Raw genomic sequence first — 16,508 nt, 5'->3', positions numbered from 1 at the left:
CAAAAAGCTACCAGAACCTACATGTTATTGTCTGTGTTACTTCATTTGTGACTAGATGAGTGCCTTTGCGTTGCAAGAAGAACATTTATCATGATAACTTATGTACAAATGAGTTATATTATTATAAATTATCGTGATATATGTTTCCGTTGCAACGCACGGTCACTCACCTAGTCTATACTACTTATTAAGAAGGTAAGAGTAGTCTCTCGTTCTGCCGTCCTTCAATCTCCACCGTCCATCCCACGTCCCTGTTTATCGTGCGTCGTCTGTCAGCCGTCCGCCCCTTCCCTGTCCGCGCGAGCAACCTATCTGCCCCCTCCCGTTCGTCGGTCTCCTCTGCACGCTGGCAACTGCTCCCTCCCTCCACCGTCGCGCGCACCCTCCCCCTCGCTCTGGACCTCTCCAAGACGTTGGAGTTCTCTGTCCCCACGCCTCGCCGGACCCGCCATCACCGCCTCCTCGTTGGGCCACGAAACCCTAGCGGCGCCTGCAGCCCCTGGATACCGCGTTCCACTCCCTTGCGCCTCCGCCCGTGCCCTGCTCCCACCGACGTCGCCTCCTCGCTGGGCCACGGATTCCCTCCGGATTGACGGTTGCGCCGCCTGGCCACGTCGTCGGATCGGCGGTGCAGCGCGCGGTGCAGGAGATGGTGGAGGACCCGCTCGGTTGGTGGCCCGGGTGGGAGTTCTTCAGGCTGGCCGGTGACCCGGCGGTTCGGCCTGAACGGTTGATGAACATGTCGGGGTCACCGGCCTTCAGGGCGTACGAGGTCGCCGACTTCGGGTGGGGGAGGCCGAGGCGGACGAAGCCCATCAGGATGAACCACGACGGGCAGCTGGCACCGGTGCGCGGTAGGGACGGCGACGGGGTGCAGGCGTCGGTGTCCATGCTCCGGCGGAAGCACGCGAACACTTTCAAATCAGAGTTCTCCGCTACTTTGATCTACAGGTCCTCGAAGGGAATTTGTTTGTAAGTTTCAGATGTGGTCATTTTTCCTCATTCCTTTGATGTTGATCTGTGTAGGCCGCGTCGTGGCCACTAGGCGCAATGATCTGTGCCTTCTCGATGCTCTACAACTGGATGCTCGCCGACCCGTCGTTCCTCTTCAAAGTTGGCACCGAGGTCGGTGCGGTTGGTCAATTATTTTTTCAAGTGTTCATACGATAGAGTTCTGCTATTCCTAACAACTATGTTCTAGAGTAGGCAGATGCAGTGATGCATTACCCTAAAACGAAACTTGCATTCTTATTAGGAGGTCATACTCATGAGCTGCCTTTTTCTGAAATAGTAAGTACATGCATCAATTTGCTTTCAATTACCTCAATCTTCTTAATGTCCCGACATTCGTTCATTTGCCCCATTAACCACGCATTAATGCTACTAAAAACACCATTAACTGGTTACTGGCTCACAACCATGCGCTCGCGTGAAGATGTGTGAACAAGCAGCAACACAAAGTTAGGGAGGAACTAACTTGGTTTTATTTCTACATTGGTACCTAGACTTGTGAATCCAGCAGAAGCAGTTGGAGAGTTTGGTAAATCTACTGACAGAGACAAATAGGTAATGTTGCTATGCACCTTCCTCTCAGTCTAATAATAGTGAAATTCATGCTGATTAAGTTGTTGCTGCAGTGATATATAATGGTCACCTATTATGAAGAAATAGTGAATGGGAGAAGGGTTGAGTTTTGGAGCAGGTGCATGCAAATCATATACCAGGTTTATACTATAATGTTTTCCTTATGAAGAATTAAATATTTGTGTGTTTTTATATTGTCTGGGTAGTTCTGCCAATTCAGTGTTAATGTTGTTTGAAATGTGCCACAACAACATTTGACGATTGGTCGCAGCATCATGTTTGATTAAATATCTGACTCCTGTCATGTGGCAACTATCCATTATGACCACCTGATGGATACGAACCAAGCAGTTTGCGTTGCTAACTTGTTTCTGTTATCCTTAACATAAGTGACATGGAGCTTGTATATTTTCAATAGGCCCAAGTTAAACCTTATTCAGTTTTGAACCGAAGGCAGATTTCGTTTTGTAGACCTACTTATAGGTATACTGAGACCCATTGCCTATACCAAGATCCTAGCACTATGATGCCAATTATTGCAATGCACCTAGCTACAGCTTGCAATCTTGAAGTGCCTCCCCCTCCAATTGGAATCATGATGAGCAGCAGATGGGTGAACACACCTGAACTGCATCAGCCACTCTCATGGTCATGCAATTATGTTGTTGCAGGTAAGACGATGCCTCCTAGGACTAGGAGGGACGGTTGGTTGAAGTGCTCTGCCCTCTTGCACTTTCCAGTTACAACAAAAGGTCCATGGCCACCACTGTGAGACATGGCATGGTGGAGGGTGCATTGGTGCTTCTTCCACTGGTGCCTGGTGTGAACCAGTTCCCTTTTGTTCATTGCTTCTAGGGTTCTATGATGTGAGCATCTCACGCTGGTAGCTGACCTTTGATCCCCATGTTCACACATACCCTTGGATAGCCTAAGTTGATGCCACACTTGCACTCACAGTTTTTGCTCTGCTCTCAGTGCTAGGGGTTGTTCCTATCTTAAGCCACACAGTTATGCACACATATATATTTTATCGTTTCTGGTTAACTGGATTTAATGCGGGTTGTTGCTCTCTGCCAAGAGTTCCTGCCCATGCATACCTCATGTCTACATTTGATAACTGAGAAATTCTTTTTTTGCAAATGAAAGAAGTTGTATATGAGTTGCACTAGCAAAGTAACATACAAGTTGGTACATCGTGTTATCTTTCTTTATTTATTATGTGTTCATGGGCTCATTGATATTTTTTTGGTACTTCAGGGATAACATACTACACAAATTCGTCTTTAATGTTTGCTTGATGACACAAAAGTAGCATATTGATTGGCAGGTTGTTAGACTAAAGCTATCTCCTGGTTTTCTTCAATTCACTTTGTGTTTTTTGGTTTATAATTTGCATTGCATGATGTCGAGAAAGGTTCACCGGTATATTAAGGATCAAATAATCTACTGTAATCACTGCAACAAGGTGGTCTCACTCTTTCTCCCATTTAATTTGTTTCTTCAGGTTCATCATACCTTTTATAAAATAGTCAATATTTTTTATGCAGAATATTCATGTTAGCCCATCAGAATCTGAAGCTCATGTGGGGGTGAGGGATCAAGGCGCAAATCATAAGACTTTATGTTCTTGTGTTCAAATTATGCCAACTTAGGGATATCATGGTTGACCTTTGATTTGTTGTTGCTAGGTATGATAACATATTCACGTCAAACGGAGTGTTATTGGTGCATAGTGCCACCTGTCTGAAGCTGTCTGCAGATTGACGTGTTTGTGCAAAAATATTGCACCTTTCTTTGTTACACTACATTGTTTCTTAATTATTCAATCAATTGTATAAATTGTCTGTTAAGTTGCAGGTAGGTTACTGACTGCACTTGTTTGCGAATACTTGGAGTGACCACAACTAAGTCACACAATGAAACTTTACTTTCCAGAGTGTAACCTGGTAACTGGTGACCATTCATAATATTTCGTTTTTACATTTTTGATATCAATATCCATTAATATGTTTCCCCGTTTTGTTTGTAAATCAGCCGGACTTCTGATAGAATTATCTGAAAGACTTCTCTAACAAAAGTGGAGCTGAGGGGAGCAAGAGTGCTGAAAGTAGTCCAATGTTTTTAGATGTTCTCAAATGTTATCTGAAATATGAGGTTTATCTCTTGCTTGATCAACAATAGAAGCAAAACATCATCCTGTTGTATTTCATTCTGGTTGTGTTTTCTACAGGAGGAATCCAATGGGAAGCGGTGCAGATCGACCAAGCGCGGTGGCACGGAAGATAACCCGAGAATGGTGGAAAGAAGCAGGGGAAAGACAACGCAACGAAGCCCCCCTAGCTGCCCAAGGACTACATCCATGTCTGGGCAAGGCGTGGCGAGCAAGGCATGGCGAGGCGATGGACTGCCACAACCTCGTGGAGAGGGTACATTTCCCTAAGGCTCTGTTGCACTATTATTTCTTTGCATCGTCATCCTTGCTGGCTACAAAGATTCGTGTGTTGAGTTTTTTTCCTTGCTTCTTATGTGAGACGGGAGAAGATCAGCTAGCAGATGAAGCCGCTACAGGATCTCGTGCCGAGTTGCAACAAGGTAACAGAAAAGACACTCTCACTCACTCACTCAATTAACATCAGGCACTTGCTGTCACTCGAGTAGTTTGGTGTGCTGCTTAGGTTTGAATTCAGAGTAAAATGTTTCTCATTTTGGGTGGTGGGCAAGGCAGTGATGCTCGATGAAATCATAAACTATGTGTAGACCTTGCAATGGCGAATCGAGGGATAGTTACACATCGAGGCTTTTTGAACGCTACTCTTCTGGCTCCCTCCTGGTATGCCCCTATCCACTTCCTCCATTCCGCCTTTTGGAGGAAAGCATTTGCCTTTTGGACCTTTCATTATTGTGTGGTTTCAAATTAATTTATTCATTCATAGCTTCCTAGGTCGAAGGTAAATAGAAAGTCGCTGGTTTTTGTTAAACCTGGATTGTTATGGCTATCGATGTTACTTGGACCTCTGGTACTAGGCTCCTCATATTCCGCTCACTAGATTTCTGCTGTTGATTCAATTTCCTTCCATTCAATAAAATCCATGTGTGTGATTGTTGTCCTATGTTAATTTGAGGCCAAGGAAGTGAATGGGTGAAAATAATTTTGTCTATTATCACATGATTTGGTTTTTTACAGCATACTCTTATAGCCCACCTGTAATTCATCAACATGGATTGATTATGTGCCTCTCTGTTTTGCTGTATCAGTTATGAAGTTTAAATAAACATTGAATCCATGTTCTTGCACACTATTTTTGTAATGTTCAACCTAAAAATCTGCTTCATATATGTTCAGCAAGACAGAAGTTAATAGGTTACATTCAGTTTTTTTCAGTTGGTAATGTTCACAACAACAAAAAGGACGTATTCAGTTTTTCGGTCCTTTTCTGTTCAGTTCTTAACCACTTGTAGTTGCCTATTTGGTAATGTTTAAGTTCCCATGACCGATCTGGCAGTGCAGTTAAATTTATGGGTTCTTTTAGAGCCATGGATTAGATTAATGTACGTTGTCCACAAACTCTTAACACCGACAAACTATCCTTCAGGAGGCGCTAGGCAAGGAGGTGAGTAATACCTATTACCTCGTGCTCCATCCAAATCCCAAAAGTGTAACTCCTCTACAGCTAGCACCAACACATGATTGTTTTGTGCAAATGTTTAGGTGTGTTAAATGATTATGAGCAATAGTCTGATTTGATGGTTGAGTTATTTTCTGATATTAAGATAATTTACCTTTTAACGTTATCAACACATTGATATGCTACATGATCTCTATCCGTGCAATCTTTTGATATGTTACAGAATGCACTATTCCTAATTGCTTAGTTGAAGCATCCTGCAGATCAAGGTAGAGGATATGGATGCATATGCCCCTAAAGATCTTTTGGTTGTCACTAGAGGTTCACAAGTAAGACATACATGCTATAGGCCTCAATTTTTCAATTGTTCTCAGCAGCCACCTTAAAACTCTTGCATCTCTCTATTCAACTTTGCCAGGGAGAGCCACGTGCAGCTCTGAATCTTGCATCTTATGGGAGAAGTCACGCTCTTAAACTATCAAAAGAGGATGTCCTTCTTTATTCAGCTAAGGTATTTCTATTTATCTTTCACTTTATTTTCCTGATAGCTTTCACAATATTTGAGATTAGTCACATGGGAGTTGTTATACATGATAGCTATCTAGGCCCCCGCTCCAGCCCCCGCTCGCGCTGTCTTCCTTCACTGCAATCCTGCCCCCACCCGGGGCCGTCTTCCCTGCATCCCGCCCTCAACCGCGCCGACTTCCTTCACTGCATCCCGCGCCGACCCCGCGCTCCCATCCCATCCCCACGCTCCCATCCGCTACTCGCGCTCATCCATCTCGCCGTCGACCTCGCCCACACCCATCCATCTTCACCCTCTTCGGCGCGCTACTCGCGCTCATCGACCGCTCCCAATATCTTCAGTCTTTACTATTATAACAAATAGGGTAGGTGGTAGCCTGATAGGTTCTGCTACTTTCACCTTATATTAATTTATGTGCCTCTATTGGTGTATGCATGTTGGTGTGGCATTAGGATCAACAATAGAGAATTCACACAATCTATTATATTAACCATTACTTTTTATTATATAAATTTACAAAATCAAATGTCCATATGTGTATGATGAATTTGAACACGAGCATTTAGGACATGATAACTCTGTTTGATTTTCATTGCTACTCATGTACTCCAAAAACTACGTACTATCGCTTGAGTTTTGGATTCAAAACTTACATGTAGCCTTTTCATCACTTTGTTCTTTGAGGAGGCAAAAGATGTGAAGATGCTATATGAATCAATGTTTCCAGCTTCAGTGCTAGCAATATCCATAATCTTATCACACTGTGAAGATGAATGCGCGAAGGACTCGTAGTCACAGAAAACATTCAGCAGCTTGTATGTTTGATCAGAGATCAGGCCAGTAGTCCACATGAATTGAAATATTCCATAGTGGTCATGGAAATCATCAGTGAGAGCATTTCCTACCTGCATAGAATGACTTAAATATAACGAAACAACACTATAATTCTGATGGTTAGCGCTTTAATTTGCATGAGTGTGCACAACCTTTAATTTGCCATGTGGAAATCCTCATGATCGGAGTCCATTTTGGTGGTAGCAGTACTGTATACTCCATTCTTTTTGTTCACTTTGTTGAAGTCTATGTCAGACTTATATTTTTCATGTGTGTTGAAGTAGATTAAAGTGAAAATAAACTAAATTATATCTCAATCCACTTCAACAAATATATTCATGTAGATGCATGTTTATCTAATGATATCACTTGGCAAACAATTATATTTTTTGGTCATATAATTTAAAGAGACCAAGACATAGGCAACATAAGGGGTTATTGTTATTTTTTGTCTATTTTAGATGGTAACACATCTCCTTTGAAGATAAACAATTCCTACTCACAGTACATATAAGTTCACCCTTAAGATACTTGGATTTGATAATATCTTGCCATAAATCATCCTTGGCTTCTAATTTCCACCATCACTTGCAAACGAGGCTAAGATTCATTTTTGTAATGCTTTTGATACCCAAACCACATTTCTTTTTTTTTCTTTTACAAATATAACATATACGACGATGGCGATGAAATGATGGAAGCAAATGTGCAAACCAAGCTGGTGCTATGTGAATTTGTGATGAGCAATCCAAGTGATGCAACACAATCTCTATCCAATACTTTGCCTTCGTCCTTCAAGACTTCCGCAAGAGGAGCAACTCAGTCCACAAGTAGCAAAAAAAAGCTCGGCTATTCATAGTAAGGTCTCGTATCTATACTATTGATCCTAAAAACTGATCTCAGATATGTTTTTTTGGTAGTGTACATGGCTGGATCTCTTCGCTGCTGCTGCTATGCTCTGTACTGCCTAGCTCTGATTAATATGACTAGCTTATATGCAAAATTGTTGTCAAGGTGTTAATGCGATTTGCACTGTTTCTTCATTTGGTACTTTTAGTTGAAGGGTGGTTGATGTATATGTTCTGCACGGGTATTGGGACATGTCTTTATTATTAGATTGAAGGCTCATAAACCATTTTATCTTGTCTGAATAGCTATTGAGTTTTAACCATTGTGTTAGATTGAGTGCACCATTGTGTTGTGTGTACGGCCTTAAGCCCATAACTACCTCACCACCAATATGTTTCTAATTTAGATGGATTTTGTTGAAAGCATCTTTCATGAACTGGTTACAAGAAAATGTACTAGAATTAAAAACGATTCACCAAACTAGATTCCTCAGTGCAACCAGCATGCCATTTGTGATTTAGCCTTGATTTGTTTCTTCTTGGTCACTTTCAGGTTGTTCTAAAGGAAAACTTAATACTTCCTCTGTTCAGAGATGAGGTAAAATTAAAGACAATGTGGTAGCATAATTCTTTGGTGTCACTATTCTAATTTGTTCTTTCATTTGTTTGTGTAGTACATCTTACTCCATGAAAATTATCAACTTTATGTTCTTCCATCACTTTTAGAATCAACTTTGTGTAGTGATTCTGTTGTTTGCTGCCTTTTTTTATTACTGAATGCAGTCTACCCCATATGGGCAGAGCTCAATGCCTTACATGTTATTTGATTGAACTTAGGTAGTAGCAAATAGGAAAAAGAAAGTTCATTTACAGCTGGAACTGCTAATTGATTTTCCCCTTATTTTGCAGTGTGGAAGTGGGCAGCTATGTGAACACCAATGATGTTTTCAAGTAGCCCAATGATATCTTCAAGGAGCCTGGCAGCAATAAACGGTGTGTCTGTTATTTCACCCTATGGCTTAAGAAAAGTATTCTTATTGTCTTGATGTATGATGGCATCATCCATACAATTGTAACTCTACTGCAACTTGCAGTTTGAGGTCAGGATCCAATGATATGCATGTGCCAACATCTAAAGCTTCTAGGGAAATTGAGGAGGAACAAGCTGAATGACAGGTAAACCATAGACATAATTTTGCTGACACTGGATTATCAAAAAATGAATTGCCACATCATTGACATACCTTTTCATTTCCTTCTTACGGTTTCTAGGTTCCTTGAATTTGGGTCTACATTAGAACCAGGGAAGCCAGTAAAAGCTGACAAAGCTGCTATCCTAAGTGATGCTACTCTCATGGTTATTCAGCTTCGTTCAGAAGCACAGCAGCTGAAAGAAACTAATGGTAGTCTTGAAGAAAAGATCAAAGAACTCAAGGTTATTCAGCCTTTTCTTTTGAACACTGTTAACCCACATATAATACATTGTACTTCTATGGTGCGAACATGCCCCTGTGTTATTCAGGAATCCATAACATTTCCCAGTAGCACTCTTATGTTCATTTACAATTATGCCATCTTTATCTAGGCTGGCAATGCTATCACAAGCTCTGGAAGCATTTGTAGTTCTGTAAAATTCAATCCACCATGACCCTTTATGCAGAGTAAGTTTGCTACTGATTTGATCAGACTGTTGATTACAGTATATTGTATTGTTCAATGTGACTGCTAGGCCTTAACTACTCCACTGGATCTGGATTTTTTAAGGACACAAAGTTACTTCTTTTCTGACCTCCTTCCCCCCTATGATATCCAATATGTATGAATCAGTTGTTGTTTCTTTAAATTCCAGGCCGAGAAGGATGAGCTTCGTGATGAGAAGCAGAAGCTGAAATTAGAGGAGAGTTTATAACACCAGATGAAGCTGACGACATCGACTCCAACCTACATGCCTCATCCAACCCTGATGCCGGCGCCTTTCCCTCAGGCACCCCTAGCGCCGTTCCATGCCCAGGGGCAAGCTGCAGGGCAGAAGCTGATGATGCCCTTTGTCAGCTATCCGGGGTACCCAATGTGGCAGTTCATGCCGCCTTCAGAGGTCGACACCTCGAAGGACAGTGAAGCGTGCCCTCCTGTTGCATAATCGCTTCGACTGGCGGCTGGTCGTGCTCACACCATGCGAATTAGTCGCAACTGAAGCCCCCCTAGCTGCTGATCCATTGATTGGCTATAACTGCTGTTGTTATATTTGTAGTTCGTTGGTGACCAAGTAAGTTGTTGATATCTGTGGCGGGGCGCCCTACTATAGAGGCTACTGATACCCCTTCAATGGCTCTACATTTTTTTACTGTTATTCTTTTTGCGGAGAAAAGAAGAATGTTCGTTCTTGTTCTCCACAGCAACAATGTCACATACCCTATTATTCTATATATATATATATATATATATATATATATATATATATATATATATATATATATATATATATATATATATATCGTGTATTTTATATTTAACAATGCCGCGTCTTAACTCATGTCTGTGACAAGCAAATTGTCTGTCATGAATAATTAGCAGTTATTTTTTGTTCAAATGTACGTAATGCTGCATGGATACCGAATTTTTTGCATTTTGATCCTTCATCGGAAAAAAATTTACGTTTGGACCCTAGAAAATTTTAATGTCATTTTTGGACCCTTTACTCGGCGTCGTAGCCTGTGTCGCCGAGGTAACACAGCTTGGCGCCATAGGCTATGGCGCCGAGGTACGTGCTGCGTTGGCACAAACGGACGTCGTGGCGCCGACGTGGTACCGAGCTCGGCGCCATAGATCATGGCGCCGAGCTCCATTCTGTACAGAAAACTTGTCTAGCTCAGTTGGTAAAATACAAGGCTCTTAACCTTGTGGTTGTGGTTCGAGCCCTACGGTGGGTGTTTTTTAATACTTTTTGTCTTTGTCACTTATTTTTTTTGTTGTCCATATTTTCGTTTATGTCGCTGATTTGTCCGTCCTGATTTATTTCTCATCCAATTTTATTTTTGTGACTGATTTGTTTATTCGTCCAGATTTTTTATCCGGCGAGCACAGCAGCTGTATATGCAGTAAATTCTAAAATATATCATCCATGAGACAAGTATATAATGGAGTATACTTTTATTTAGTGCAGAAGAAAAAAATGAATATGTGTGCTTCTTTTTACTGGGAATATGTTATTGTGTATTTAAAATTTATGTTCAAAAGAACTCAATGAAAATATAATATTTTTTATTTGATCACGATTGAAGTAAGAGTGTTCTCGTTTGATTTTTATTGTGATTAGCTGAGCCAACAAGGGGAGAAGTTGACGGCTTGTGAGCACTGTGGCACACAGCTGCTGTGCTCGCCGGATAAAAAAATCTGGACGAATAAACAAATCAGTCACAAAAATAAAACTAGATGAAAAATAAATCAGGACAGACAAATCAGAGACATAAGCGAAAAATATGGACAACAAAAAAACAAATAAGTGATAAAGACAAAAAATATTAAAAAACGCCCACCATGGAGCTTGAACCCACAATCACAAGATTAAGAGCCTTATATTTTACCAACTGAGCTAGACAAGTTTTCTGTACAGAATAGAGCTCGGCGCCATGATCTATGGCGCCTAGCTCGGTACCACGTCGGCGCCACAACGTCCGTTTGTGCCAACGCAGCACGTACCTCGGCGCCATAGTCTATGGCGCCGAGCTGTGTTACCTCGGCGCCACAGGCTACGGCGCCGAGTAAAGGGTCCAAAAATGACATTAAAATTTTCTAGGGTCCAAACGTGAATTTTTTCCGATGAAGGACCAAAATGCAAAAAATTCGGGCATGGATAGATGTAATGGATGAATGTAACAGTGAGCTAGGCAATGGTGAGTTCGTCCTGTACATACGCTGGCCACTGGTGTGTTGAATTTGGATACGATCGGGAAACAACAGGATAACAATTTTAGAGAGGTTCTGATCAGTGCGCAATACTCTGTGAATACAAATATGAAGAAGATTATAAGCTGGTATTCTAAAATTGATCGTCACGAACTCTTAGCTCTCTCAATTCTCCTTATCTCCTGTTTTTGTTATGAGGGGAGGTTTAGGGGGAACCTGGACTTGAGCCAACATGAGGCGGTTTGGAGAGGTTCAGACTATAATGTGTGCTTTGACTGATAATTCTGCTTCTGTTAATGTGAAATGGTGCGTCCAGCGAGTCACCGAATGTGCTTGTTTCAGTTGTTTCTTGTAGTCTGTTTCACACAAATGTACATTTGTCTGGTGCATTTGGTGCATAGTGTTTATTTGTAAAAATCTGGTTGCAATCTTGGGACACATGCAAATAAGAGGTAGTGTTTATTTGTGTTGCAATCTCAATCTTCACGCTTACCACCAGACAGCAAATTACTGCTATTTTTCTCACTTGGTACTGCTATTTTGGTACTACGATGAAGCCAGCTTCATGAAGGTTTTTTATAATTTTCTAGACTTTTGTATTTATACCTTTGGTTTGTGATTTATAAAAGTACTATTTAGAAAATGATTGCAGTGTTATAGTGATGGTTACACAATATGGTTTACCTGACCCTGGCTGATCATTTGTGGGGCAAGCAATTGATATAGATGTGAAAATCACAGTCACTAACCACGCATACTCATAAGATTGCATCATACCACGCGCACTTAGCACAGATCATCATATATGTTGGATGAATATATTTCTCTGGTTACTTGCCTAGGATTTAAGTTTCGTTGTTGTTTCGTTTTTTAATTCAAAACTCGGGTGGGAAGTTGCACCAGGTATACCTTCTCATGATGCATGTTTGCTGGCTGAACATTATATATATGTACAAACTGGTTAGCTTCTCATGATGGAATGCAAAAATGTCTCTATCTTATTCTTTGGTTATCGTGTTATTATATGGTTCCGTTGCAACGCACGGGCACTCACCTAGTTATGATTTATAAACCATAGGCGCAGACTTGTGCCATGGTCTTAGCCTCGCTTAGGATTCACACACACGTGTTACACGTGTATAGTACTTGAAAACAGAGATAGAGTAGGACAATGACCCCAATCTAGAGACATGAGACTATGAGAGCATTAGAGGCAGGCACATGCCAAATAGGAATAGTCTATTGCGTGTACATACACACATACCCCGTTTATTGATACGTTACAAGAAAAAATGGATTACAAGGACGTGACATGAATGAAATCCAGTTGCAGTCAGCTCCACACATGCATGCATGGTCCAGGCTGCGCGCTGCTCGTATTTCTCCGGCCGGAGATCTCGCTCGCGGTCGCGGGCGCGACAAGAACGAGACCACTGCACCTTCAAAGTCTACATCAGGTCGTCTACGACCAAACTCTCGCTAGGTTCACATGACATGACGATCATGACCTAATATCTTTTCTCCCGATCATTATTTATTTAGCTGTAGCACGTACGTAGTCCTTAACTTCATATATATATTACTAGGAGTACATATAACTAAACCAATAACGAATCTTAAATTATTCTGCTATATGTATGTACGCAGACGCGCGTATATATATAAAATATTGTTTTAAAAATATTAATTAAAAAGGGTTGGGTTGAATCATCAGTTTGTGTGGCAGCAGGGAGGTCCGGTTGACGATCAGTCTTCCTTGTAGTCCTGGTTGTTGTAGGGCGCGAAGAGCTCGGCGAGCCAGTTGCCCTTGCGGAGAACCCTGGAGCCGAGGTCAGCGCACATGGCGTCGCTGTCGTGGATGCTGTAGGTGGAGATGCAGTGGCGGCGGTAGAAGCGCGTGGTGCGGCGCATGGCCTCCGCCTCGCCCTCGACGTGCCGCACCATGTCCTCCACGCTGGGCAGCGCGAACCGGCCGCCGAGCAGGCCCGCCAGCCAGCGGCAGCGCAGCTCCGACGTGTGCAGGTTGGACACGCTCTCCACGTACCCCACGAACGCCATGTTCGGGATCAGAGGGTGGATGGTGCCGCTGCAGTGTGCAATGCCGATTTCAAGTACGGACGGACGCGCGTAGCTAGGGTTATAAGACGAACTAGCTAGCAGATCAGTAATAATAAGCAGTAGCAGCTCGATCTAGCTACGTACCGGTACAGCGGCATCATGCCGGACCTGTCGACGACGAGGCCGCGGAAGGGGTCCGGGAGGACGGCGCGGACCTTGTCCTTGCCCTCGAAGCCGGTGGCGAGGAAGACGAGGTCGGCCTCCACCTCGGTGCCGTCGTCGAGGAGGACGCCGTTGCGGGAGAAGCACCAGCCGCCGGAGGCCCTCTTGAAGCGGATCATGTCCCGGTCGGCCATGTCGAAGAAGCCGTCGGGGAGGATGGCCATCTGGCAGCTGGCGTAGTCCTCCACGAAGGGGTGATCAGGGCGGAGGCCGTACTTGTCCAGCGGGAGCTTCCACGCCAGGTAGGACTCGATGAACTTGGACACGCCCGCTCTCTGCAAGCATACAATACAATAATGCAATGCAGCTCACACATCTATATATATAGAGCATGGAGCTGTGTGGCTCGATCGTGCATTCATGCATGATACATTGATACATACCAGCGGTGTCATGAGTCTGCAGAGCATGGAGCGGAGGATGCCCTGGTTGGGGCGCTCGTACAGGAACTGCGCCAGGCGGGTGGAGTAGAAGAGGAAGAAGGGCAGGCCCCAGATGGAGTAGGACGGCACCACCCAGTGAAGGGTCCTCACCAGCATGGTGCAAGCCTCGCCTCCCTCACCTGCAGCAAAGTGCCAATAATGCAGATTTAAACCAACACGTACGGAGTCAAATCATATACTATATATATAGTCAAAGTGTTATGTTAGAAATTAAAATGCTTTCGTCAGGAAACAAATTTAGCTTAACGATGAGCCGAGCCGGGGGGGGCCGAAAAAGTCAAAAGGATCGCGTACGTGTTGCGTTCAGTGTACTTTGAACGCACCTGCCGTACTAGTAGGTGTAGGTCTAAGATGGAGTGTACGACGGATCATGACAAGAGTGACCTTTTCTGGTATAGCTCTACGATTGGGTCTCCGTCTCCCTCCCAATTCGTTGCCCACGCATGTTGCTGTCACAGCGAGCGACATGTACAGCAGCCTGCACATACGGCGGTCTTACTGGTGGTTCATATATCAATTTGTTTCCTTTTTCTCCAGATTGCGTGCTGCCAGTTGATGAACAAAATTATATACTAGCTAGCACTAACCTTCGCTAGCTCTTATATATGGGTTAGTTACGTTTCAGGCCCTACTATCATTGATTAGTAGTAGTATTGTGTTAGCTCTGTGTGAACTTAGCTTGCTTGGCACATTGATCTTTTTCTATTTGTTTCCTAGATATGTAGTATCTAAATGCGCGTACATACTACGTACTGAGCTTGACCACCACCTGATGCATGTGATGTGACTAGCCACATAGTTGATCACTGCATTCATAGTTTCTTAGCTAGCTTGAACCATTATTATTGAAGCAGGTTCTTAATTAATTAAAACTATATATCCCTTTGTAGCAAATTTAATTCGAATTTCTCGGCGCAAGTACACCTACACTACTGATCGATTGATCGGTCGATCGATGGCGCATGCATACCTTGGTTGGCCTGGGCGCATTCAAGTGCTAGATCGATGGCGCTCTTCTTGTACCCGACGACCACCACCTTCTTCCCCCTCATCAGCTCCACGGTCTCCTCCTCGCTCAGCTTGCAGTAGTCCAGGGAGTGCATCACCTGCCCCCGGAACACCTCCGGCCCCTTGCCTTCCGGGAACGACACCGGCATCCGCGGCACGTCGCCGTACTTGCCGGCGCACACCACCACGAACTCGAACTGGTAGTACTGTAACCCAAGGTCCGGCCGGGTGTGCACGCACAATATATATTGTCTGTTAGTCGAGAAGACGAGCTACTGAATTGTGTACCACATACCATACGCGCGTACCTGAACGGTGTGGGAGCCGGCGGTGGCGACGCCGACCTCCCACATGGGCTTCCCCTGGAGCGCCTCGCCGGTGCCGCTCCAGCGCTCCGTGAACCCAGCGGCCGCGCCGCCGAGGAACTTGACGTCGACCACCTTGGCGCCGAGCATGATGTAGCGCCACAGCCCGAAGGTGTCGGCGTAGCCCTCGAGGTACTCGACGATCTCGCCGTGCGTCGGGAACGTCGGGTCGTCGCGGTTGCGCCACGAGTAGTCGGAGAACTCGTAGTCCGGCCGCGGCGTCTGCAGCCGGGTCGACCGGTACACGCAGTGCTTCCACACCCCGCCGATGGACGGCGTCGCCTCGAACACCACGGGGTCGTGCGCCGCCAGCTGCTTCGCCGCCGCGAGCCCGCTGATGCCGCCGCCGATGATCGCGACCCTCGACGACGCCGGCACCGCCTGCCTCGTGCTCCGTGACTGCTGCTGCGCCGCCGCCATGACGGTGCTTGCTGCCTTGCTTGATGGAATGATGGTGAAGGGGTACGGACGTACGGTGCGATCGAGCCGCCTGATGTGCCTCAGCTAGTGCTCTTCGACGTCGTCGGCCGGCGTACGTAGGCGTAGGATCGGAGGCTGTGTGAGCGACGAGCGAGAGCGCTAGTAACGTAGCTGCTGCTCGGTAGGGCTCTGTATGTAAGCTTGCTAATGGCTTTGTGAAAGAATGTGCGTACTGGTGCGTATTTATAGGCCGGATCGGAAGCTGTGACGGGACAGAGGCTTTGGGGCCTTAGGTTCGGCAGCTAGCGCCCGCCAGCTAGCGTGTGAGCTTCCGCTGCGTGTCACAGAAAATGGAGCGAAACAATACGAAGAAGAGAAATGACATGAAAAAACAAAAAATGTACACGCAACACACAAGTGGTCATGCAGGCACTGCACACCCCACCAACGCATGGGTATGTGTGCTGCTGGGGATGACATCCTAGGAAAACTCATTTAATTCTCTAGCACACGATCAATCATCATCATATATGAATTTTTACTGAGGGAGTGTTTGGTTTGTAGTGACTAATGTTTAGTCCCTTTATTTTATTCCTTTTTAGTGTATAAATTGTTAAATATAGAAACTAAAATAAAGTTTTAGTTTCTATATTTGGCAATTTTTGAAC

At 44.3% G+C, this 16,508-nt stretch overlaps 1 protein-coding gene and 1 pseudogene across 1 annotated transcript; one reads left to right on the top strand and one right to left on the bottom strand.

The window, feature by feature from the left end:
• Positions 1-5,488: 5,488 nt before the first annotated feature.
• LOC103644455 (transcription factor ILR3-like) lies at positions 5,489-9,845 on the top strand (annotated as a pseudogene).
• A 2,711-nt stretch (positions 9,846-12,556) lies between these two features.
• On the bottom strand, positions 12,557-16,040 carry LOC103631795 (probable flavin-containing monooxygenase 1). Its single transcript, XM_008653357.2, has 5 exons — positions 15,364-16,040; positions 15,018-15,261; positions 13,988-14,166; positions 13,527-13,879; positions 12,557-13,410 (listed from the first exon to the last, which is right to left on the bottom strand). The coding sequence occupies exons 1-5, from the start codon at positions 15,838-15,840 to the stop codon at positions 13,071-13,073; spliced, it is 1,593 nt and encodes a 530-aa protein (XP_008651579.1). The 5' UTR covers positions 15,841-16,040; the 3' UTR covers positions 12,557-13,070.
• Between the last annotated feature and the right edge of the window lie 468 nt (positions 16,041-16,508).

The sequence above is a fragment of the Zea mays genome, chromosome 1 (assembly GCF_902167145.1).
Source record: "Zea mays cultivar B73 chromosome 1, Zm-B73-REFERENCE-NAM-5.0, whole genome shotgun sequence".
Lineage (NCBI taxonomy): Eukaryota > Viridiplantae > Streptophyta > Magnoliopsida > Poales > Poaceae > Zea > Zea mays.
The sequence above is the reverse complement of the archived record's forward strand: the minus strand, read 5'-3'. Positions and strand labels throughout refer to the sequence as shown.

Bases quoted from the DNA above. Each gene is read 5' to 3' on its own strand.
- LOC103631795 (XM_008653357.2), bottom strand. From the start codon at position 15,840: ATGGCGGCGGCGCAGCAGCAGTCACGGAGCACGAGGCAGGCGGTGCCG. The intron at 15,262-15,363 runs GTACGCGCGTAT...CTTGGGTTACAG, and splicing joins CCGGCTCCCACACCGTTCAG to TACTACCAGTTCGAGTTCGT. The intron at 13,880-13,987 runs GTATGTATCAAT...GTATGCTTGCAG, and splicing joins GCAGACTCATGACACCGCTG to AGAGCGGGCGTGTCCAAGTT.